This window comes from Xiphophorus couchianus, chromosome 2, assembly GCF_001444195.1.
Source record: "Xiphophorus couchianus chromosome 2, X_couchianus-1.0, whole genome shotgun sequence".
Taxonomy (NCBI): Eukaryota; Metazoa; Chordata; class Actinopteri; order Cyprinodontiformes; family Poeciliidae; genus Xiphophorus; species Xiphophorus couchianus.
The window spans coordinates 2,892,148-2,915,424 of NC_040229.1; the positions used below are offsets into that span (position 1 = coordinate 2,892,148).

General features: G+C 37.5%; 1 protein-coding gene across 3 annotated transcripts; it reads right to left on the bottom strand.

The window, feature by feature from the left end:
- Positions 1-1,270: 1,270 nt before the first annotated feature.
- Positions 1,271-22,446, bottom strand: LOC114133268 (vesicular glutamate transporter 1-like). Of its 3 annotated transcripts, none has more exons than XM_027999044.1 (13): positions 21,988-22,446; positions 13,951-14,203; positions 12,269-12,387; positions 12,082-12,196; positions 10,526-10,613; positions 9,879-9,965; positions 9,389-9,525; positions 8,349-8,498; positions 7,376-7,508; positions 6,532-6,642; positions 5,938-6,065; positions 4,721-4,790; positions 1,271-4,061 (listed from the first exon to the last, which is right to left on the bottom strand). In XM_027999044.1, exons 1-13 carry the CDS (start codon positions 22,047-22,049, stop codon positions 3,790-3,792), a joined length of 1,725 nt encoding a protein of 574 aa, XP_027854845.1. In that variant the 5' UTR covers positions 22,050-22,446; the 3' UTR covers positions 1,271-3,789. The 3 variants fall into 3 exon arrangements, with proteins under 3 accessions (XP_027854845.1, XP_027854838.1, XP_027854830.1); XM_027999037.1 differs by lacking the exon at positions 21,988-22,446 and adding an exon at positions 18,861-19,032; XM_027999029.1 differs by lacking the exon at positions 21,988-22,446 and adding an exon at positions 18,819-19,032.
- Positions 22,447-23,277: the final 831 nt, after the last annotated feature.

A 23,277-nucleotide genomic window follows, 5' to 3' on the forward strand; every position in this document is an offset into this window, starting at 1 on the left:
TTAAAAATTAATCAATTAGAAAACTGTAAATTAATAATTTACCTCAATAGATAATGAGTTAGAAATGGTGCTACACGTGAAATAGTTACTGTCACATTCTTACTTCAGTTGAAGACATTTTTTACAGTTTCTTTAAATCTTTTTCCTATTTGTAATCATGTGGGTCTCCATTTTCTTTTAGTACCATAATCCATGTTCATTTTCTCTTCCTTCTTCTCTGTATTTGCCTCCATAGTAACATATTTGTTGAAATAAAATTCTTAACTAGGTCAGATTGGTGCTTTTGTTTAAAATCCACTAAACCTCCAACTTCAGAGTTTGTGTTGCTCTTCCACCCTAATGGCGATAAATCAGCACTTACCCAAGATGACAGACGCAAAAAGCCGGCTAGCTAGCTAGCTAGCGGTATCGTAGCAGCTAGTTAGCGATAGCATCAACCGCCAAGAATCAGAACGTGTTTGCGCGCGACTCAAAAAAAACTTTTGCGGACAGAAAAGTCTCGCGAGAAAAAAATGAATAGTCTTCTTCTTCGTTTTTATGGCAGTTGACAAGCAACGTATAGCGTGGCATTAGATTAGGACGCTAAACAAAATAAATAAAATAATAGTAATACAAAATGTTGGTACCTTAGCAAAAAACAATAAGATTCAGAAGTGAACATTTTGTCCAGCTGTAATTTCTTGTCCTGTAAATTGAGAACCAGTTCCCTTCAATCAGTTGAATAATAATCAATAGAATATTCGAGATTAAATGGATCTCCGATCACAAAATTTAAATCTTATTAACGTATTTCAAGCCAAATTATTATTATTTGAGTTTGGGAGTAAATATGCAAGTATGGTTCTGTGCAGTTTGATGTTTGATTTCATTAAGATGACACAAAAAAGTCAGTGGTTTAATTATTGAGTAAGGTATAAATAATTGCTGTCAAAAATCCAAACATATTAATTCCTTTCACATAGTTTTATTATTTTTGACAGTTGTCTGCCTCAAAGTTATTGGTTAAAATAAAGTGATTTCAAATCTGACCAATGGTGAAGTGAAACCAGTTTCCCATTAATGCAGAAGTCAGTTAAAAAACACACAGTCATCATACCATCAAGAGTTTGGGAAGAGACTTCTTCATTGTCAGTTCTTAGTTTCTCTTCCCCATTTTACTTGTTTTCCTCTTCTTGCTCTTTAAATCAGTAACCGTGGCGATGGACATCTATTTAAAGAAAAACAACTTCAGCAAAAAGCAACATAAATATCCAATAACTGCACAAAAATCAACACTTCTACGTTTTATTATACAACATTTCCACATGTACAGGATTTTTTTTAACAGTTCAGTTTCACAAAAGAATCAGTTGAGACAAATCAATAAAAAATCAAAAACTAACTTTTTTCCCTTTACACCACTCAGTACAACGGTACAATCCTGTGACTTAAACCAATGACATTTCTTTACTTTTAGCATTTATTCTGGGATCTAAGAATATGAATATATGAGAACATGCCACTAAAAATAAAGCTATGTGCGTTTGTACAATACACCAGTTAACTGATTTATCGGCTCGTTTATTTCAGAGTCCGTCAGAGTGATATAAGACTTAATGTGCTGATGCTGTTTGTGCTTTTCCTCCATCGTGTTCAGATCTATGCTAACGCCAGACGAAGCTGGTGAACAATAAATTAACATAAACATATGACATATAAAACAAATTTAACAGAAATTAAAATGATGGATTTGAATGAAAATGGAATTGTGAAGAACCTAAACTCAGACACAGATTTATGAAGATGATGTTATTTTGCGTAATAATAACTTTCCTTCAATAGGCAAAAAGGTCAAAGACTTTCATATTTTCTGTTCATTTTACAAAATAATTTTCACCTCTATCACTACACACAGAGCAGATCTGCAACTGTTCACTTCCTCATAAACCAATACTACAGAATACATCATTATTTTGTTGTATTGGCACAATGCTTTTCTTAAAGGATAAAAGATTAAAACTATATTTTGCAAAACCTTTCTGCTAAATTTCTGCTGGCTGAAAAAAAACTTTAGATTTAGTCAAATGTTCACCCAAGAGAAATGTTCACACAGAAACCTGCTGGGTTACGTCTTTAATCCAAACACCAGGTGAGAACAATAACCCAGTTTACTGAGTTACAGAATAAACTACAAGACGGCCATTTTGAACTACAGACCAACAACAACCAGACCCGACCTCGACGAACCTCGTATTCAGGATGAAAGAAAATATTTAGCAGAGTAATAATGATAATGTCACATTAATAATCACATCACAGAACAACTTTTTTCACTTATGCTAACGTTAGCTTCTAAGTAGTTAGCACAAGCTAGTGCTAGCTATGCTAAACATTCAGACACTGACTGAAGAACTGGTCATTAAGTAAATAAAATAAACTATATTTCATACAGTGTTTTTAACTTTATAATTAAAATTTAACTGTCAGGTAAAGTCATTTTAGGCATTGTTAGCTTTAATTGGCTTATTTTTCTTTGGTATAATTACGTTAATTTTTTGTGTAGATAATGTGTAGCAGGTTTCAGATGGAGACCATTAGCTGAATATTTATATTTTACTCTAATTTCATTTATTTTTATTCTAAATAACCAAAATAAGAGATTATGATGATCAGATTTGTGACTTCCAGTTGGTAATTATTAAGGAAATGTGATTTTATGACCAAATAAATAACCATATTTGGTCCTAAAATCACATTTCCTTACAGTAGACTATTGCTGAACATTATAGTAATATTCAGGACTTAGTTGTCACAGTATGCTGAACGTTTCCCATTGTGGGTCAAAATGGACGCATCGTTGGTCCGAATCAATAAAACATTTTAGTTTGATGCTCAAACAACAAAATCATGTTGGTGAAACTACACTGTGTAATAATGACTTTAGTTTTACATTGGAGAACGAGTTCAGTCACTTAAGCTAAAGTTAGCCTTTCACCTGCTAATTAGCTAGTGCTAGCTTCGCACAACAATAACAATCTGACCAAAGAATTGGTCATAAAGTTTGTCGGTTTCAGTTGTTTTGTTTTGAAATGCTTCAGGTATGAAATGGACGAATTTTCATTTTTCTACATATAGAGAAAAAAATACCAAATGTTGGTATCAATTAGAACAGGGAAGAAACGACCCGAAACCAAAATGAAGGCGCTGTTGTCTTCATTTCCTAAAGAGTCCCATCTGATGTGGTTTTATGACCAGTTTCCATTTTGTCCCTTTGAACACAAAAACTTTCTGGCTTCCTTCCACAGGCTGAAAATTGCATGTTAGATAAATTAAACTCTGTTGGTGTGAGTTTCTGTGTAACAATGTGATGGATTTTCCAAGGTGTAACCAAACTCTTGCCTCTCTGCTTATGTTTTTTAACCATTATTTATATTCAGTTATCCAGGAAAATCAGCCCACGCCTTTAGATCCGCCTGTTTCAACGCTGATCTGTGATGTTTCAGTGGATAAAACATCCAATCTACAAAAACTCAAATTTAAATGAGCATCAAACCAATAAAAACCAAGTCATGATGGAAACACAGACCCGCCTGCCGCTATTAAAGATGGACGCCTCAGCTTAACAACAAGCCAGTGAAAGTTTGCAAAAATGCTTCTGATTCCTGACTGCAGTCACACATTTAACTACCATCCTCACTTTAAATGTCTTTAAAGTTCAAAGGTCAGGCCTCCTGAAAAGGCCGGTTGCTGTTTCAGTTCCTTCAGTGTTTCCACGCTGCTGCTGAGCTGTTAGTGTTTCTCTGGCTGCTTCTATGTGAACTCTGGCTCGCCTCCGTGAGCGTAGCTGTTGGTCCCGGCCGGCTGGACGTACTCCTCGGTTCTGTCCCAGTCGGAGACCCAGCCGCCGCCGCCTCCGTTGGGGTCGGAGCCCTGGGTGGTGGCGCCGTAGCCGGCTCCTCCGCTGGAGCGGTACAGCTCCTCCGTCTCGTTGGCGAGCTCGTCCTCGTCCAGGATGCCGCACTTCTCCACGCTCAGCTCCTCCGGCTCGGCCCATGGCTGCTTCTCCCCAGAGGCAAAAATACCTGCACAGAAACTCAGACATCAGCCGCGGTTCCCACACAAATGAGCGCAAATATTTATCTGCGCCCTGCTAATGTCGAAAAAACACAATTTAACAATAGCGGTGTTTCCATTACATGGAAAAATAAATTAACATCATGCGTGAATAAGCTTGTTCACGCGATAAGTTATTAAAAATCATAATTCGGCCAATCAGAGGCGACATTAGCGTCTTTTTCAGGCGTTGGAGCCACAAACCCAGGGCCGGCCAGAGCCTTTCTGGGGCCCTAAGAGGATCTTCATTTTCAACAAAACGTAACCACCTGATGATTCATAAGTCCTAAGTTACAGGTTGTGTAACAAAGCTACTCATTAGCTAATCATCATTACACATATAGAGAATCTATGTGCAACACAATGTCTCTGTTACACAAACCTCCCTACAGTAGCTACAATACTGATTAGCTCAAATAGTTACAAATAGCTAAGCTATCATAATGACAGTTAATCATCATTATGATGATTTATATCTTGGGCCCCCTGGTGGTGTGGAGGCCCTAATCAGCCACTTAAATGTCCTTTGCTGCCCAAAGATAAGCTGACAAACAGGAAATGTTTCCCAGAACTCATTCTGATAAAAAACACACAAAGACTTCAGAGAACGACGACGAGTTAGACTCACCATAAAATATAACCCCGCCATAATGAACGAGTGAGGCGATCAGAAACACACCCTGCCACTCCTCCCGCGTCTGAATGCAGAAAACAAACAGAACAATTAGAAAGAAGGACTTAAAAATCACCACAGGGCAGAAGTAAGAGTCTCTGATTAAAAAAAACAAGAAGTCTTTCAGAAGAAGAAACTCTGCTGTGGTATATTTTCCTTCACAAACTCAACAGAAAAATGTGATTTCAGTCGAGGCAGAGAGAAATCAGCTTCAGTTTTTATAAAATCACCGTGGTTCTGGATTTCTCTGCCTTTTAGGACTTTAATAATTTATTTCCGTCGTTCCTTTTCCAGCAGCACGATAATAAAATATACAAATGCTCTGCTTTTGTCCAGAATCGATGCGCAGCTTTAGGTTTATGGTGGGTTGGATCAGAGGTCTGCAGGGTGGAAGTCGCTCCAGTTTGTAACTTTTATAAAAAATGTTTTTCAAAACTGACATAAAATCTGTGAAAAGATTGATCTCCTCCTCTCCCCTGAGCTGCCATTTGACTGAAAAAATGCACCAAAAACAACCAATCAGAGCCAGGAGGCGGGGCTTAGCGCTGTTAACCAATCCCATGTACGCGCTGCTAAATGTGCTAATGGTGGAGAAACAAATTAAAGTTACAGGAAAATCTTTTGTCTGCTGTCATCGAATGGCTAACTGAAGTTAGCTAGTTAAGGCTAGTAGCAAGCCATAACTAGCTAAATAAGCCTTAGCTAGCTAGCTAACTAAACCTTCGTTAGCCTTAGCATTTACAACAGGCTGTGCTAGCTGCAGCGCAGTGGAGAGAAAGATGATGAGAGAGAGGGAGGGACGAGCAGCACCACATGGAGGAATGATTGACAGCACTAAAACTTGCCTTTTGGCTCTGATTGGTTGTTTCTAGTTAGCACTAAGAGCTTCATTTTTTCACAGATTATCTGTCATAACAAACTGTTACAACATGGTAACAGTTTCCACTGTTACCATGTTAAAAAAAAATCCTGATACAATGTGTTTTATCCTTTGATTTCAGTTCATTAATTTTTTACATATTTTTTACAAATATGTAAAAAATATTTTTATAAGAGCTTTTCGGGTCCGTCTAAAAAGGCTGATCATAAACACCGTTGCATCGTTTGACCCGTTTCTTGAATCTGTCAATCAAATAATCAATAAAATAAGAGTCTGACTGATCAGCTCTCACCTTGTTTTTGGTCATGGCGCCCACTATCAGCGGGCAGACCATGCCGGACAGCGTGCCCACGCCGTTGGAGATCCCCATGAGGATGCTGGCGTATCGCGGCGCGATGTCCAGGTGGTTGACGTTAAAACCTTAACAGGACCATAAAATGCCGTCAAAATTACGCTAAAAATTTTACTAAATTTACGTTCAGATTGTTGGGTAGCAACCAGTTACATTTACTGCAGTAACTTTTTGGAAAAAATTTACTTTGAGAAGTATTTTTACTACCCTGTAATTTTTACTCTTACTTGAGTAAAAAGTCTGGATTTTCTTCGCACTGAATGAAAAACAAACATGTTTTAATTCACCTGATGATTTAAAGTTTCATCAGTTTTTTATTGAAGATTTTGTTTATCTGATCTGGAAACTTTTCCAAATTTTCTTTGGTTTGATTTTGTTATTTTTTTGTTACTTTGTCCATTTTGGTCCTTGAAATGCCAAAATTTCCACTTAATTTTACATTTTGATCCATCTGATGACGTAAATGATTGATAATTTGTTTCTGTTTTTTGTCGTTTCTCTGTGTGAACATTAAAAACCTGAACTGTGTTTCACCTGAAATGGCGAAGCCAGAGAATCCCACCGCCAGAACCAGGAAGGTGATGGCGACGCCCTTCGTGTGCGAGAAGCCGACCACCAGCAGGAGGGTGGCCTCCATCCCGAACCCTGGTGCAGACCAGAGGTCAGAGGTCACAACAAACACAAACATTCCAGCCCTGAATGCAGAAAGCTCACTGATCTGGAAACTGTTTGCTAAAACGCCGTTATCTCGTGATATGAAAGTTTCTGCTTCCTCTTTTCTCCAGCATGAACATCTTTGAGCAGAAATAGCTGAGTGAGCCTCTGCTAACACTTAGTCATCGTTTGCCTCATGTGGTCTGGTGTTTTCACACAACTTTAACTCGGTAACGAGGCTGACTGCGTGTCTGACTGGAAGGTGAGCGATTTTAAAAAACGATAAAACACAGCGAGTCTGCTGAGTCACCAGAATAAAATCTACAAAATGCCTTTTTTATTTGATCTGATCTTAATGCAGGTCAGACTTTCTGCACTGCAAAGACAAATAGACAAAGTATTTTTGGTCTAGTTTCTAGTGCAAATATCTTGGTAGCTTATCTAACTTATAAGTAGCTGTTCAGCAAGATACAGCAGATTATTTTAAGTTAATAATTTATCAATATTGATGAAAATGTCCAGGTTCCAGTGGCAGATTATTTAATTTGTTATAAGTGAAATTATCTGCCACTTTAACTTGAACATTTTCATCAATATTAAGAAATTATTCATTCAAAACAAGCTGCTGTATCCTGCTGAAGAGTTAATTATAAGTTAGTTCACCTGAAATAAAACAAATCTAAGATATTTTGTGTTTTTGCAGTGTGCTGCTGCTTCTTCTGACCTCCACAGTTCATGATCTTTCTGACGTTTGTGGTGGTCATGATCTGATTGGAGCGCAGGTAGTCGGCGATTTGGCCTCCGATGGGAACGATGATGGTCATGACCAGGTGAGGCAGAGCAGAAAGTATTCCCACCTGGAGGCAACAAACGCAGGTCAGTCCACGCAAAGACGGCGTCACAAACTTTACAAACCCTTTTCAACTGAACACTTGGTGTTTTATCTGGATTTTCAGGTTTTGTTTTTTGTTTGCAACAGAGGTTCTTCAAACTGTCAGGAAACTTTACAACTGCTTTGTCCTGTTGGCTTCTCCGTTTAGCATCACTTCTGTCATGTAAAAAAAATATTCTTTTGTGGAAATATTCTGAATTTATTGCATCAAAAACAAAGAAAAAATGTGGGTTTTTTAGATTACCTTTACATTTTTTAAAATCGCTCAGTTGTTTACCATTTTTTTGTCAAAAATATTCAGAGCCAGAGTTGAGAGTTTAATAGAGCCACATGCAGCTCTGGTTGCAGGCTAGAATGGCCTAGTCAAAGTTCAGGCCTAAATACCAAGAGACTCTGAGGCAAAACATTATTCATACAGACCAACATTACAGGCAAAAATATCTAGATTTCTGTTTGCTTCACAGTACAGTTCTAAAAAATAAAACTCCTTTGTGAAAATATTATGAATTTATTGAATTAAAAACACAAAACTGAAAAGCCAGCATCCTTTTCATTACCTTTGCATTTTTAAATGTTGCTCAATTCTCTAGGATTTTTGGCCAAAACTGTGGCAGCTGGTTGGCCTAGTCAAAGTCCAGGCCTAAAGCTGTGAAATCACTTGATAACTGATGTTCACACACAGTTTGTGAAGCTCTGTGACTTTAAGTTGCAATAAATGTTGTTTTTTTTAATTTCCTGCTCTGCTTTGTGTTTTTTCTGCCTCCTAAAATAAACGCTGTGGTTCATGAATCTCCAGCTGAATTACCTTGCTGATTTCGAAGCCAAACACTTCCTCAAAGTAGGCGGGCTGGCTGATGAGCAGCAGATAGAAAGTCCAGCTGCGGCAGAAATTGGCCACTACGATGGCATAGACCGGCATGGAGGTGAAGAACGATTTCCACGGAGTGTTGAACTTCTGCAACACCAAAACGCTCAGCGGTTTAACGTCTGAAACATTTCTCACATTCAGATCAATAATTAGCAGGACAACAACGACCAACAGAAAGTAGAACTGTGGTCAGAGTGGAAACTTTGGGCTGACAGAGACGAACAGAGGCGGTTTGCAGATCTGCTGCTGGTTTTCTGACTCAACACGTCAGACTGAGAGAAAACATCTGAATCTGTTTCTGCATTTAAAAGAAATGAGAAAATCTTCACCATGAAGCGATATGGCTGGAATCAACTGATGTTTTGTCGTGTATTTTTGTGTATTTGAAATTTGTTTGTTTTCTAGGACAGAGAACTAAAGCCAGACTAAGAAAAATAATAAACTGCAAGAATAAATACATTATGAGAAACGACATGAAGAATAAAGTCGTACAACAGCAGGTTGAAATGAGGAAAAAGTCATAATAATACAAGAATAATGTTGAAATGAAACAATAAAGTCACAATGTTAAAAGAATAAAGTTGTAATAATAAGAAAAAATCATAATAATATTGAAAAAAAATTATAATAAAATGAGAAAAAAGTAATAATGACAGGAGAAAAATCACAATAATACGAGAAAAACATCAATACAAAACAAGTTGTAATGTGAGAAAACATAATATGAAAAAAAGTTGCTATGTTATCTGAATAAAATTGCAATAATAAACAAATGTTCTTAGTTTCTTTCTGCTCCGTTTCATTCATGGTTTCTGTTTCATATTCATGTTTATTTTTGAGTAAATGAAACAAAAGATAAAATGGAAGTGTGAAGGTGTCTGTGCAGTTTCTAACCGCTCAGTTTTACTCTGAATCATCTGGTGACCGGCGGCCATGTTTGCTGTGTATTTAAAGCGGCGGCGCGGCGCCTGACTGACCGTCACCGTGTGCTGAGACGACTCGCCGATGCTCTCCTCGATGTACGTCCGCTCCTCCTCCGTGATGGTCGGGTGAGCCGCCGGACTCTCGTACGAAACCAGGATCCAGAAGCAGTACCACATGACCCCGAAGCTCCCTGCAAGGAGGGAGAGGTCAAAGGTCAAGACAATCAGTTTGTGTTCAGGAATCAGAAAACATGTCAATATCAATGGAAACATCATAAAAACATTTAATGAGCTGCTACATGTAAGTGAAACAATCTGCCAGTGGAACTAGAACTAATTCATCAATTTGTATTAAATATTTAGAAAACAAGCTGCTATGTCTGAAAAATTTAAAAGTTACTTTAAAGTTTTTTTACTTTGTACTAAGATTGAAACTAGACCAAAAATACTTTGTAAGATTTTGTGTTTTTTTTGCTGTGTTTATCCTGCAAACGGGTATTTTTTCTGTGTTTTCTGAGAATGTCAGGGGTCAAAGGTCGTTTACCGTAGACGTAGAAGACGGAGGACCATCCTGAGTACTGGACCAGGATTCCAGCCAGCGGCATGGCGATCACTGCGCCCGCATAAGAGCCTGCAGAACCACAGACAGACGCATTTATGTCTGAAAACTAAATCAGCAATAAATCCATTAATCACATTATTAATTAAAACAAAGTCAATCATTTCCATTTGCAGGATTTTCTGTTTTCTACCAAAACCTGGAGGATAAAAGTCTTCAGTCTGCTGCTTTGGCCTCAACTAGCTCTTATTTTAAAAGATAATTTTGTTTACAGTGAATTCATAATTCATTTAGTCATTTCTGTTGTTTTGTTCATTTATTTTAGATATTTAAAATGTCTTCCACTTCCAGGGTTAAATGTTCCTTGGAATGTAAAGTTTAGATCTTTGAAAGTTTTTTCTAACATTATGTTACTGTAAAATGGTCTCAAAACAACAATATTATCGTTTATCGCGATAACTTCTGGGACGATTTATAATCCAGAAACATTTATGCCAAATATGCAGCAGTTTTAATCGACAGCTGTGTTGGATTCAGGTTAGATTATTGTGAAAATGCATCATGATGATCGCAGCGAGTCATTGGGAACAGTAAGAAGCAGCAGTGTGATGTACGGCAGACCCTGAACGCACCACAGAAGGCCGTCGTGGCCAGGCGGCTTCGTTCCAGCGGCGGGGCCCATTTGGCCCAGATGCCGTGGCAGGCCGGGTAGGAGACGCCCTGCCAGGGAGGCGGGTAGTTAAACACCGAAACCATAAAGGTTTCACACTTTGTCACATGACAACCACAGAAACACTGCAAACACACACAGAACCAAACACACACAGAACCAAACACACACACAGAACCAAACACACACAGAACCAAACACACACACAGAACCAAACACACACACACACTGCAAACACACACAGAACCAAACACACACACACACTGCAAACTCACACAGAACCAAACACACACACAGCAAACACACACAGAACCAAACACACACAGAACCAAACACACACACAGAACCAAACACACACACACACACTGCAAACACACACAGAACCAAACACACACACACACTGCAAACTCACACAGAACCAAACACACACACAGCAAACACACACAGAACCAAACACACACAGAACCAAACACACACACAGAACCAAACACACACAGAACCAAACACACACAGAACCAAACACACACACAGCAAACACACACAGAACCAAACACACACAGAACCAAACACACACACACACTGCAAACACACACAGAACCAAACACACACACAGCAAACACACACAGAACCAAACACACACAGAACCAAACACACACACACACTGCAAACACACACAGAACCAAACACACACACAGCAAACACACACAGAACCAAACACACACAGAACCAAACACACACACACACTGCAAACACACACAGAACCAAACACACACACAGCAAACACACACAGAACCAAACACACACAGAACCAAACACACACAGAACCAAACACACACACAGCAAACACACACAGAACCAAACACACACAGAACCAAACACACACACACACTGCAAACACACACAGAACCAAACACACACACTGCAAACACACACAGAACCAAACACACACACAGAACCAAACACACACAGAACCAAACACACACACACACTGCAAACACACACAGAACCAAACACACACAGAACCAAACACACACACTCTGCAAACACACACAGAACCAAACACACACACAGAACCAAACACACACACACACTGCAAACACACACAGAACCAAACACACACACAGAATCTCAGTTCATTTGAAATAACACAATTGAAAAGTAATTTTTCAGCAAGAGATGAGAGATTAATTTATGTAGATAATTTCTAACATTATAGTTATTTGTTTCTTTTGTAATAGATAGTTTACTTTATTAGAAGTAATTTTCAGTTAACTTGATATGGTAAATATTTATAAAAATGTATTTTGCTGCCTCCTGTTATTTCAGGGTTTCAGAATAAAGAGGGACAAATTAACAAATCACATTTTTAGATTTTTACGTCTAAGAAACTCTGAAAGCAGTCACATTTTATTTTTATTTTTCTCTCCAATAAACATCATTAAAGCTTCAGGTTGTGAAGTGACAGAGTTCGGACTTAAACGGTTTGGACACATTCTGGAGCAGAATGTTTCCCCGTACCTCCACCAGGCCCTGACAGATCCTCACTATGATGACGCAGCCGAAGTGCATCCGCGCCGCCGTGGGGATCAGCATGTTCAGGCAGGAAGTGGCGACGACGGCGAAGCCAAACACCCTGCAGAGGCACACAGAGGTCAAAGGTCAGGGGAAACACCCGGAAACGTGAACATCAGGAGGGTTAGCTGACCTGTTTGCTGCGAACTTCTGACAGATAAAACCTCCGGGGATCTGAGTGACGATGTAACCCCAGAAGAAGGAACCGTGGATCATCCCCACCGTCTCTGGATCCCAGGTGAACTGAGCTTTCTGAGGGGACACAAACGGAACACGCTCACATTTACTGAGGGGACACAAACGCAACACGCGCTCATGAACTAATATTTAATCGTTAAAGCTACATGGATGAATAAAGGTGTGATGAGCTCCAGCGTTGGATCTCAGGTGAAATTAGCAACAGAAATAAAGTAAAACATCGAAAGTGGCGCAACAGTGACACCTGCTGTCCGTTCAGCAGTACTGCATCTCTTTTGTTCTTGGATTTCTTTCATTGTGTGAACATCAGTTTATCTTCATCGTTCCCCCGGGGTTTCCAAAGTGTGGCCCGGGGGCCATTGGTGGCTTTTTGTGCAGCAATTCAAGAATGATACAAATCTGAGGCATCATTTTATTTTAATCTTGTTATTATTTATGTATTTTTTACATTTATTTAGCCTGAGTTCTTTTGACCTCTTTAAACCCGGGTTAACTCTGACCTTTTCAGTCACATCATTTAAATTAAACAGAATCTCCAGATTGTTTGAATATAAAATTGTTTGACTCTAAAAATGAGAATGGAATTGAATCGTTGAAAGGTTTCCCTCTCTACTGACTTCCACCGTTCAGCTTGTTCAGTCAAAATGAAGAATCAAAACGGAGAACCGATCAAATAAAAATAAAAAAATTATTTACGAACAATCAGCATCAAAGTTTATGAATGTTTCAGCGTACAGAAGGGGTGTACAAACTTTTAGCCAAGAGAGACAAAAATATAGATTTTTTGTAAATAAAAATTTTTATGTACCTTTTTCATTTGACCAACTCAGTAATTAATTAAAATATATATATATTGAAATGAACAAAATGTTAACATTTTTACAAACAGAAAAAGTGATCTGTAAGTGATTATAGATCCAAGATATAAGTTATTATGAGGCAGGCGCTGCAAAAACACAAAATCTTACTTTTAATCTAGTTTCCTGTGCAAATTTTTAGATTTGAAATTAGACTAAAATCTTTTATAAGTAATTTTTCTGTGAGAAATGTCAGTTTGCTTTAAGTCAATAATTCCTTCATACTGATTTAAAAAAAAAGATTATTTCACTTATAACAAAACATTTTTCTCCATTGGTGAAATAATCTGTCAATGGAACTGAACTTTTTCATCCACATTAAGGAATTATTGATTTAAAAGAAGTTTATTTATTTTTCTGAAAAGTTAATTGTAAGTTAGTTTTATTTTAAGGATACTGAGATATTTGCGCCAGAAACTAGATCAAAAATACTTGGTAATATTTTGTGTTTTTACAGTGTAGTACAGTTTTCTGGTTTTAGTTTTTTAACCCAAACTTAGCAACAGGAAGTTGCTCTTGCTGAAATGAAGCTGTTGGATATTTGTCATTCATCTTACTACAAAAATAAGATGAAACCTGGTTAAGAAATGAGAATTAATTTTAGTTGTTTTTTCTGTCTTTTTCTTAAAAAACCTAATTAAACGGCTGCATTGCAGAATTGTGATGGGGCCACAATAAACAATCAGGAGGGCAGAGAAAGGCCCTGGCGCCACCGGTTGGACACCGCAGTCCTTCCAGAGGAAGAGCTGCTCTAACTCACCACGATGACCTCCTTGTTGTCCCTGAAGACGGTGTGGCTGTTGACCATGCTGACGATGGCCACGCCCAGGTTGCACCTGATGCCGAACGAGATGCAGAAGCCGAGCCCGGACAGGATGGCGATGATGTAGCGGCGGGGCAGGCCGAAGCAGGTGCAGTCCACCACCGGCATCTCCTTCTCCTGCACCAGCTCCGGCCGGCCCTCCGCCGACAGCTCGATGGTTTCGCCATTTTCCTGCTTCTTCTCTAGCGCCCTGCAGCAACGAGAGACGCTTCCTTCATTCGGCAACAAAACGCAGAACTTCACAGTTCAGCTACAGGAAATGTATAGAAACCCTTCAGTTAGAACAATAAGTAACAACAGAATCCAGATTTTTATATTCTGCTAATGCGCTAACAGCAGAGCTCATTTTTAGCGCTTTTTGCTAACCTTGAAAATGCTTAGCGTACTTAGCTTCCCTTAAATTCAGAGGTCAGCAAATTTCCAGAAACTACACTCGAGTAAGAGAAGCACTATTTATTTTTACTCAGCTAAGAGTAAAAAGTAGAAATGACTCCGGAGTTAGAAAGTGTTTGGTAAAAAGTCTGAGTAACTGACGAAATTATCAATCTTTTAAAAATCACATCATCAGACAGACTGAAATATAAAGTTAAGATGAAATTTTGCTATATTAACAACCAGATTAACAATAACTCATACAAGTATTAAAAATAACAAAATGAGGCAAAAATCATTTTTCCAAATCAGTTTCAATAAATTCTTCAGAAACTTGAACAAAAGCTGCAGGTCTGAGTCAGTCTGGTGGGTTTTTGGTTAAAACATGTTTGGTTTTTATTCAGTGGGAAGAAAATTCAGAAATTTTACTAAAGAAAGAAAAAAAAAACTTCATAATGAAATTACTCAAGTAAAAGTAAAAAGTACAGCGTAGTAAAAATACTCCTAAAATGACTTTTTTTATTTAATAAAAAGTTACTTAAATAAATGTAATTAAGTAAATATAACTAGTTGCTATCCAACTCTGCCCAAATTATATTCTAAAGTGCGAATTTACTGGACTGTTTTCTAAACTTTCAGTTGGATAAAGTTGAACGTAACTGTATCTACAGTTAGCTAAATATTCTCCATCTTCGATTTTAGCAAACAGTAAAACCAACGCTAGCCCAAATTTTACTAATAACTTCTGATTTTATAAGAAACTGAAAGAAAGACTGTACGCAACATATTATTAGAATTTAACCAAAGTAACTCTAGGAAGTTAAATTGTACTTGGGAGTTAAACATTTAACATTAAGGCTCTTATTTTGAAGCGACTTTAGACCATTTATGCAGCACTTCCCTTTCCTCGCCTCTTGTTCTCTCTCTCTTTCAAAATAACAAACAAGAACAAAATAAGACCTGCATAGCTGAGAACCAGATATAAACATAAAGTATCAAAGGGAGGAAGAAAGAAAAAAAGGAATACATTTCCAACAAAAAAAAGTTAATTTTGGGATTTATCTCAGAAAATTTCTACTAAAACTCTTGGAAATTTATGAGTTTGAAAAGTGAAGAAAAAATATTCTAGAAAAAACCCCCAGAAATTTTTAGATTAATCTCAGAAATACTTTAGGCAGTAATTCTGTTTTGGCAGAAATTATTACTTTTTTAATCTATAATGACTCCAACTTGCCGTCGAAGATGTAAATTATAATTCCAAAATGAAACTTGGCGCTTCGGGGCTGTAGCCTGATCATTTGAGTTGAAGTTAGCACTTTAGCATTAGCTTCCGCTAAATACTGTGTTGGTGTAGCAATTTAACGTTAGCATTGCTAATGTTCATGACTAGTGCTTTAGGGCTAGCATAGCTAGTGTTGTGTTAGCCGTGCCCTCGCTGTCTTCCAGAGAATCTGATGTTTTCCCAATATGAAGCGTTTATCTGCTGGCTGTTTAAAACCGCCTGGTGCCAGATGGTTTCTGAATCCGTCAGGCTGAGTGGATATTCTGAGCCTCACCAGGGAACCAGCGTTTGTTTCTTACTTCTCCTGGAGGTGTTAATATATTTTGGTTTTTGCTTTGCACACAATTATCTCCTGACAGAAGCGGCTCCTAACGCCAGAGAAGGTGTTGGTAACTGCAGGGAGTTTTCTCCAACGTGTTTCTCCTCTTCACGTTTCCTGAGAAGCTCTGACCTTTTTCTGCCTCCTGTCTGGAAAACATCAAATATGTATCCAAGGAGCCATAAATGAAACATGACATGTGAAACACTGAGCAGAAACCTCTTCATATCACTTCCAATAAAAAGCTGTGGCATGAAAACGTTTTTACATACAATCTTTTGCTTTTTTAATGTTTCAGATCAACTAATTTTAACACCAGATACATCAGTCAGCAAAAATCTGTTTAAAAATCATGATTTTATTTATAAAGTAATCACGTCATCAAACTGATAATTGGTTGTTCCACATTAACATGCAGTTTAGTGATAATCTGGAATTAGTTTTTATTGGACTGTTTGAGGAAATGATGTCCAAACATCAGGGACAAAATCGACACGTTGAAAGTGCTGAGGGGCCACAAAAATATTTTAAAACTAAGTTTTTGTGCCTTTGTAAAAGTTTATCTGCTCAATAACAAACTAAAGTAACATTTTATATTATTGTAGATACAAACATAAAAAGGTTTTACATGACAGAACCACAGCTGCAGACGTTTGGGCTGAATTATCTTCTTGTCTGGGCTGAATGTTTTACCTCTTCATGTTTGCGGCTCTAGTTATTAAACGAATACACAAACGTCATTAATAAATAGGAGTCTGTATTTTCTGTAATCAGCCTCCCCAGCTTTAATCGCTCTCTCAGTTAAATCGCTCTTTGTCAGATCCTCCACTCGTTGCCACCAGCTGGAGTCTTCAGGTTCTGGGTTTCATTTAGTTTTAGATTTTTCCCTGATCTCTAGTTTTCTTTTTAAAGATTTTTATGTTCTATTGACAACAGTGGTGGCCCCAAGAGGGGGAGCAGAGGGGGCCAAGGCCCCTAGGTGAAACATGTCTCTCTCCCAAGAGAAAGATGTTCATGTCATAGAAAGGCATCGTCTTCAATAAAGACATAAATGTAAAACCCAATACATAGATAAATGAATTAATAAGTAATATTTTTTTTTGTTTTGTCCCTTGAAAGTTTAAAGATTTTTTGGGGTTCCTCTATATCTCAGTTATTTCTCTTAATTCTGTCTTTTTGTGTTCAAAAATAAATTATTTTATCAACTATATGAATCCTTTTATGTTCCATTTAATCAAAGTTATCCACCTGATTTATTTTGATGTCAAATAATAAATAAACTACATTGAATTAGCATTTCTTTATTCATTTATTTTTGAGGACATGCATTTTGTTTTACGCTCTAATGTCTGAAGGCGTCTGTCATGACGCTGGTTTAAGTTTTTCTGTCTGAAGACGCTGTAAAAACGAAATGTCAGATCTTTTCAATCAACTCACAAAACAGGGAGAAATAAAAGCCTCACAATAATAAACCAGAGTTACTTTGAGCGTGCTTAAAGGTTGCAACAATCCTCAGCGGTGATGAAGTATTGATGATTCTCCATGTTAAATTATTAATAGGCTATCTCTGGCTCACTCAGTCTATTTTTGTCCGGGCGGGTCCCTCTTCCTCCTTCCTGCCTCCTCCTCCTCATCTTCACTTGCCTTTACCACCAACAGTCCACAAAGCTTCTTTCTCTCCAACAATCACTTCCTGGTCTGTGTCCACCACAAAAATACAAATATTCACCTTATTGTCATATTATTTCACATTTTTATGCCTCCATCAAACAGACCAACAGTTACTGTAAAACATTGTAATGTAGAAGAAAATAAAACAAGGTCATAATATTCTTAAATAAATAAATCTAACTAGCTTGCCTGAGTCAGCGCTTTATCTTTAAAGCATTAGTTTGAATCAATAATAAACGACTGCCATAAACATAAAGTGTAGAACTTTTATAACGCTTAGCAAATGTGCAAATTTCTGACTGAAACACATAATTTTATGCTTCATTTTAGCAATTTGTTACATGTTGGATTCATATTTAAAAATAAAATATCGGGTTAAATCTAATTTCCAATTTTAATTGATTTGGGTTTTTCTCTTTTGTTTTTATTACAAAGGACAGAAAATATTTATTTTTTAAAAATCCTTTTATTTTAATCAACCCAGCTGAATTCACAAACGCTACCATTAAAAATAAAAACTGTTTTAAAAAAACATATTTTAACTGTTTTAGGAACCCGCCTAAGCAGTTAAAATTCCATTCATATTTTGAATTTCTAATTTTTAAATGAAGTTTTTACATTTTTTGTCTTATCATTGAGATTTGTTTTTATTTGGATTTTTATAATTTTACCAATAAAATCTGTCATAAATCATAGATGACTTATGTTGTCATTATAAAAATTTTCATTTGAATTTTTTTTCATCTCTTCCATCAACCTGGTCCGAGACTATAAATGAAAATCAGCCTCTGATTTTCAAAACCTGACATGTTAATTTGATGGATTCATGTTGATTTGATAAATCAAAGTAAATAAACACGCCAGAAAACAAAATGGCGGATCGCTGCGGCGGCCTGAAATCACTCTGAAACAAAGAAGTGAAAAAAATCTAGATTTTCCAAAGATTATATCTTCAAAGTCAGAAAATTCAGTTAATTGATAAAATCACTTTGAAACCATTTCCCTCCCTTTCACAATTATCACACAGCGCAACATAAATCTCCAATAAAAGCTTCGCAGGTAGAGAGAATAACGGACCTTCAATGTGTTTGGATATTTTCTCCAAGGCGCCATATTTGTTAGCATGAAGCTAATCTATTGCGGTTTCTGTTCATCGCTGACCTGTTCAGGAAAATCTGCTGTAATCCCTGAAAGCCACCTGACCTTCTGCTGGATGTCACCTGAAGAACGGAGCTCGAGCTGCGCAGTTCAGACCCGAACCAGAACCAGAACCAGAACCGAGAAACAGGGTCAGACTCGATAATGCTAATGAAAGCAGAACCACTTCCGGTGCAGGCTGGTTCAAACATCCGGAGTAGCGTCGGTACTTCAACATGATTTTACTCAAATAAATGTAAAACCTTTCCGGCCAATAAATTATTCCAGAGTAAAAAAGTATTTGGTAAAAACTTAGTAGGTTTAGCTGATCAAAAACTACTTTAATATTTTAAAATTACGTCACCAAACAGAAGAAAATATAAAGTTATGTGGAAATTTGGGTATTTTAAGGACAAAAATGAAAACAATCGATACAAATGGCAAACTAAGAAAATCAGGCAAAAGAAACATTTTTACAAATCAGTTTCTTTCAAAATAAAACTCATGAAACTTTAAGAGAAGCTGCAGTGAGAGTCTGTCTGCTGAATCTTTGGTTAAAACAAGATATTTCATATTTATTCAGTTTTTCACAGTGGGTATCCAGAAATTTTACTCAAATAAAAGTAGTGATTAATCATAATATAATTATTGCTTTGTTGTTAAATCATTATTAAATTTTGATTACTTCATAGTAAAATTACTTAAGTAAAAGTAAAAAGTACAGAGTAGTAAAATTATTCCTAAAAGATTTTTCCTCCAAAAAGTTACTCAAGTATAAATGTAACTGAGTAACTGTAACTAGTTACTGTACTCTGACTGAGTTGGATTATCAGTTTTGAATCATTGACACAGAAAGTCCAGTAACGCCTGGAGGGGATTTGGTCCAAACCAGGAAGCCCAACTGGACCCAACTGGACCCAACTGGACCCGCCTGACCAGCAGCCTCCCACGCGCGTTACGCGTTACACGGGCGGAAGTGACGGCTTACATCCTGCTGCCGTTTAATTAAGAGGACTAATCCCGGTAGTTGGGCGTCCCGCGGAGGGAGGGGCAGAGATCGGCCCAGGTGTACATCCTGCGGGGATTTACGCAGGCCGACAGCTTGGAGAGGAGAGGCTATTTCTGGAGAGGATTTAAGGGTTGAGACGCTGCATCAAATCCCAGGAGGGAGAAAGGCGAGTCCATCGATAACCTCCATGCTCTCAGATTTCTGGAAATGCTCCGGACTTTTCCCTTTACCCCTACACTGTAAAAAATGGCCTCGGAGTTTACATTAAAACGATGTAGAATCACAGCAGGAAACTTTGATAATGTGAATGTTTTGGGAGGAAACAGGAAATGCGAAAACCTATTAATAAAATTACAAAACGTGTTCTTTAGTTATTCTTAATTTTGGCAAATATTTTAATTTTTTATCTTTATTTCTCCCTCTCTTTACCAATACATAAAATATCAGTGACCCTAGATTAATCAAAACAAAGAATATTACAGAAAAACAAAATAACAGAAATGCAAATCAGTCAATTACTGCCAAAAAACTAAAATAAGATTCCTCTGTTGTTAGTCCGTAATGTTTGTTTTCTATGCACTAGTTGGTGTATAAATGTAAAATTTATGAAAGGAAATAAAAAATAAAACACTTGTGCCCCCAAAATAAATAACTAAACAAATATTTTAACAAACAAAATGTTTACGTTGTTTTCACAGCAACAATATGTGAATATTATCTAATTTATTTCTTAAAGCTACAAATGGCGGTAAAAAAATTAAACAGAAAAATATTGTAATAGTCATAACAAAACAATTCTGTTAATGTTTCATTCAAATATCAGAAAAACCTTTTTAAATACTAAACATTCGTGTCACTTTGTGACTTTATGTTGAGATTTTTACACAAAATGAAAACTTATTTCTGTAGATTTAACAGCTGATTGATGAAATTCAGATGTGATTTCAATCCCTGAAACTTATTTTACTTATTCTTTTTAGTGCCGTTTATTACTTAACGTCTATCATTTTCACAGGAAGCAACATTTTTTACAGTGTAAGTGTTGAGGTTTTTACAGAGAAGTTTCTTTAGCCTTTAATGACTCTGTGTCAGATTTCTGCTGCCGTTTAGTCATAATCTGCCATTAAATCTGCTAATCTGCAGCACAATCCCTGAAGTTTATGTATTAATCCAAACACTCTGAGTTTTAACTGAAATATATTTAATTTGTGATAAACCTGCAGACGGTGTTTTAACAGCCGCTGCAGCAGAAATTGATCCAAAAATCGATCTGACGTTTCATCTTTCGCTGAAAGGACATTTCTGCCTGCGATGAAACCAGATTCTGTTCCTGGATCCCAGGAAGAGGCGGCGGCTACTTTTACTCCAACCTGCAGGTTGGAGCTTCAGTTCAGGCTTCAACGCTCAGAATGGACCAGAAAGTTCTGGAGTCGGAGCATGAATGCAGATGTGTCAGATAATCCAGGCCTGAGGACATCCTGATCTCCTCCGCTGCTCTTATCGGTCAGACGGGCCGGCCAGAGGCATAAGCACAGTTTGAAAGATTGACTTCAGTCAGACGAGCACAAGTTTGACCAAACGTGACAAATTAAAGGTAATAATTACAAATCTGAGCTGGGAAAATCATGAAACATTTCACTGAAAATAGAGAATGGCGCTTCAACTAAAAAATAAAGAATTTGTAACATGTCAAACTTTAATTAATACATTTAAGATATTTAAGCTTAATTTGATTATTTTCAACATATCAAGTTGGATCTCCTTCTTTATTTTTATTTTAATGGTTAAAAAACATTAAAATGCATCAATACCAGAACAGAAAAGGATAAATAAATGTCTGAATGAAACTTTTCAGAACAAATATGGAAATCAAATATAAAAAATATTTTAAAAATCAAAATAAAACAGAAAGTTAGTCACTCTAAATCTGTCATATTTACGTGATGAATTAATGTTGATTAATATTCATAGTTCCCTTTAAGAAAATAATCACATGTTCTAAATTACCTCTTTATCTCAGCTTCTTGTTTAACAGAAATGTAAAACCTGTAGAGGAGAACTGGGCGCCCTCAGGTAATACTCCGCCCAGGGCCGCCGCCACATCGGACCGGCCCTGCGGCGGATCGCGATAATTCTGGTTTTCGCTTTATGGGTCAGTTTTAGGCATTCAGAGGATCGACCTACCCGTAAATCTTCCCCAGAGTCTTCGCTGCCGCAGCTTTGAACCTGTCCGGCCGGATCTCCATCCTCACGGTCCGGTCCGGTTCGGAGCGCACAGCCTTCTCCTCTGCTTCCTTAAAAAAATCCGCTTTTATTCACCTGATCATCGGATTCCTTCAAATTCCCAAATCTGAGGCGGCTGTCCCGGGATTTTCTGGTTTCTAATAATCATAAATACATTTTAAAAATCATTTCCAGCCCAACTTTTGCTTCCGGATCCACACGAACTTGTTTTAATGTGGTTTGGGTCCGCGGCGGTTCCCTTCCAGGGAACTTTGGGGAGGATTCATGGCCAGGCGGCGTCTGTGTCCGCGGTGCTGAAGCAGATTACCGCTGCCTGCCTGCGCGCTAATCTCCAGCAGTGAGTAGTGGAGGAGAGCATGTCACTTCCTCCCGGCGCTCCGGCTTTTTTCAGCCGAGCCGGGCTATTCTGGGCGCGCAGCGGCCGCGAATGGAGGGAGTGGACCCGGACCGGGGCGCGCAGGACTCACCGGGCCGGAACCGCGGGATGCTGTCCGGACTCCGGAAGGAGCGTTTTCTGCCTCCAAGAATCAACTTTAAACTGCATAACGTGTTTACCACAACTTTATTATTTATATAAATTACTATTTTGCAGAGTTGGGTTGTAACTATGTTTACTTGAATAACTTTTTTAAAAAATGTACTTTTAGTATTTTTACTACTTTGTACTTTTCACTTTTACGTGAGTAATTTTATTCTGAAGTATTTCTTCTCCTACTTCAGTAAATCTGGATTTTCTTATCACTGAATGAAAATCAAACATGTTTTAACCAAAAACTCAGTAGACAGACAAACAGCTGCAGTTTTTTATCAGTTTTTTATTGAAACTGATTTGGAAACATTTTATTTTGCCTGATTTTTTTTTTTTTTTTGCTATTTATATAAACTATTCTAATTTTGGTCCTTAAAATACCAAAATCTCCACTTAATAACTTTATATTTTGGTTCCTCTGATGATGTAATTTTTCAATATTAAATTATTGATCATTTACACAGGCCACTAGAGTGCGCTACATCTCAAACCAGGAGCTTTAAATCTCAAAGGTTTTTGTTTTAATAATTATCTTCTTAAAGGGCCAGTACCATGTGTTTTCCAGGCACATGGTATCATGGTTGCTAATTGCTGCTGGCTAGTCTGAAGGAGCTGAGTGAGGGAGGATCTGCGCCTTGGAGGCGGGGCTAGGTCCACCCAGGCGTTTTGCTCAGCTGAATGGTTGCCATGGAGATTAAATG